Here is a 2,340-nt window from a genome sequence, read left to right on the forward strand (position 1 = left end):
ACATTTAAAACAAATACCTGATCCGGAAAAAAAAAAATCTAGTACAATATACACAGCCATGACTCCGTGATTTACTGGGCTCTTTGTTCTTAAATAATTTAAAATCATAGCTGGCAAGTGAATTGACTTCCTTGCTCCTGTCTGTTGTCCATAACTCACTGGCAAGGGATCTCTTCAACAGCCATATTTTCTTCCCTTTAGATTTGCAAACACTCACCACACATTTTTTAAGCCTTTTACTTCTTTATTTTTACTAGCTTCTTAAGGATCGAAGGATCTTCAACTTAGCTAAAGAACTTTCTTTGTTTTGCAGTGCCACCGCAGCCTAGCAACCCACACTCACTTAAGAACTCGGTCCATCTCAACCTTGTTAGAAGCCACATCTTCAGTAAGGGCTTTATTATAAACCTCATCACCCAGGAATTTGATAATTCCAAAGTGCAGCATTGGTTGAAATTTGAAATTACATCTATCTCTTGGGAATCTTATTTTTCCTTGTAACACTGTCTTAATTATGCTTGCATTTTGTTCATTACTTCACTTGGAGCAGGGGAATGGCAGCTGACTGAATTTTTGCTTTTTGCATGCATGCGTGTCCGTACATTTAAGCATAAACTTGTCAGTGCTCGGGTGTGTGTGCGCGCTCTTGCTTTGCATGCAGGTGGATGGATGGGTAGTAGCGTTTATTTATGTGATGATTTATTTACAGAAAGTCAATGGTAGCTGTAATTATCTCATTAAGGGATTAATGGATTACATTGTATTCCTATACTAATCTGTTTTTCATCATACATAGAAGCTTCATATAATTATGAAATATAAAATATGAAACATGAATTTGGTGATAACTGGAGCAAAATATCATGGATTTTGGTTCTGAGGGTTATGAGGTGGGGATGGAGGGAAGTATGGTATCCAAGTTCTGGGATCTCTTAGATTAAATGCAGGTGGTGGTGGAGGTGCTAATGGAGGGGTATTCGGTATCCATGCCCTTGGATTTCCTAGATTAAATGCTGGTGGAGGTGTTGGATGGAAAAGAGATGGGGTTGGTGAGAGGGGCGGAAATGGAAAGGGCAAAGAAGATGGGCGAGGAGATGGCAAGGGAGGAAAAGGCTGAAATGGCATAGGTAATGGAGGGAAGGATGGAGATGGAAATGGTGGCAATGGAGGGACGGGTGATGGTGACATGTTAGGCAAGGTATGCCATGGGAACCCATAGGGTGGGGAGTAAGGGAGAAAAAACTTCGAAGAGTTGAAAGAACTCTGTAACTCTTCTTTGTGTTTCCCACACAAGGTAGCATTTTTTTTGGAAGGTCTGTAACTCAAAGCACTCATGCTGTAAATACAGAGATTATTCTGCTTTGACTTGACTGATATCTCGTCTGTTGACATCTTTAAACCAGGAACGTTGCAGGCTGGAGATGAGCTCCGTATTAAACTTGCCAGGCATATTAATTCAATTGTCGATCCCTTCACACAATCAACACCATCAACCTCTGGCACTGTCACTTTATATATTCCATATCTATCTGTTGTTCTGTTTGCAGAGAACTCAATCTTCTCTGCAGTTTTTGGTGAGATTGCTTGGAATGTACATTGAATGTGAACATCCGCACCTAATCAGTCCAATATGATTGGCAATGAAAAGATTTCAGAAATTTTCTCAGCGTGAAATTGAAGGGTTTGTTATATTAAGAGTTAGTAAATTACCTGGCAAGAAGCAGCTGTATCTGGAGAAAGTGTTGGTTGAGCAGGTATCACAGTAGACAACACCAACAATAATGATTCGGGAGGTTGGATTGTTTGCTGCTTGAGCAATGAGAGAAAGTGGGAGAGCAAACAAAGTTGCTAGAAGAGCATGAATAATGATTGGAGCCATGGGAGCAGACATGGGAGAAGCGGGAAGAAGGTTCCACTAAAAGCATCTCTAATCAGTACTCCTCCATGAAGATCTTCATATAATGTAGAATTATTCTATAGATCTAGAAAAATATACTATGTCTGCATATAATGACCCCGTGAGTAGATTGGTGTTAGGACCAACTGTAATAGGATAGCTAAAATGCTTTATCTATTCACTACAAACAAAGACATGTGAAGAGCTCTTTTGGCAGATTATGTAGAAAAAAGATTTACTCCATGTTCACAACTCTGTAGCAGATTGGCAGGTTGTGGACACTGATATGGAGGCTCTATTATTTCTCAGATCGGAACAGATCGCTATCAGGTAGTCCAAGGCATAGAAAGGCAGCGCCGAAGGGAGTCCTAAATTTTTTATGTTTTACATGAAGTATGTGGCTTTGCTCTCTGACCAATTATTGTTTTTTCTTTCACTTTGCC

At 39.9% G+C, this 2,340-nt stretch overlaps 1 protein-coding gene across 1 annotated transcript; it reads right to left on the reverse strand.

Moving 5' to 3' along the window:
- Positions 1-669: 669 nt before the first annotated feature.
- On the reverse strand, positions 670-2,023 carry LOC105123053 (sulfated surface glycoprotein 185-like). The gene is made up of 2 exons (XM_011022516.1): positions 1,711-2,023; positions 670-1,616 (listed from the first exon to the last, which is right to left on the reverse strand). The coding sequence occupies exons 1-2, from the start codon at positions 1,889-1,891 to the stop codon at positions 862-864; spliced, it is 936 nt and encodes a 311-aa protein (XP_011020818.1). The 5' UTR covers positions 1,892-2,023; the 3' UTR covers positions 670-861.
- Between the last annotated feature and the right edge of the window lie 317 nt (positions 2,024-2,340).

Source organism: Populus euphratica, unplaced genomic scaffold, assembly GCF_000495115.2.
Source record: "Populus euphratica unplaced genomic scaffold, PopEup_1.0 scaffold8.1, whole genome shotgun sequence".
In the NCBI taxonomy this organism is placed as follows: Eukaryota; Viridiplantae; Streptophyta; class Magnoliopsida; order Malpighiales; family Salicaceae; genus Populus; species Populus euphratica.

Coding starts and splice junctions, on each gene's coding strand:
- LOC105123053 (XM_011022516.1), bottom strand. CDS start 1,891: ATGTCTGCTCCCATGGCTCCAATCATTATTCATGCTCTTCTAGCAACT. Junction 1,617..1,710: donor ATACAGCTGCTTCTTGCCAG/GTAATTTACTAA, acceptor TGGACTGATTAG/GTGCGGATGTTCACATTCAA.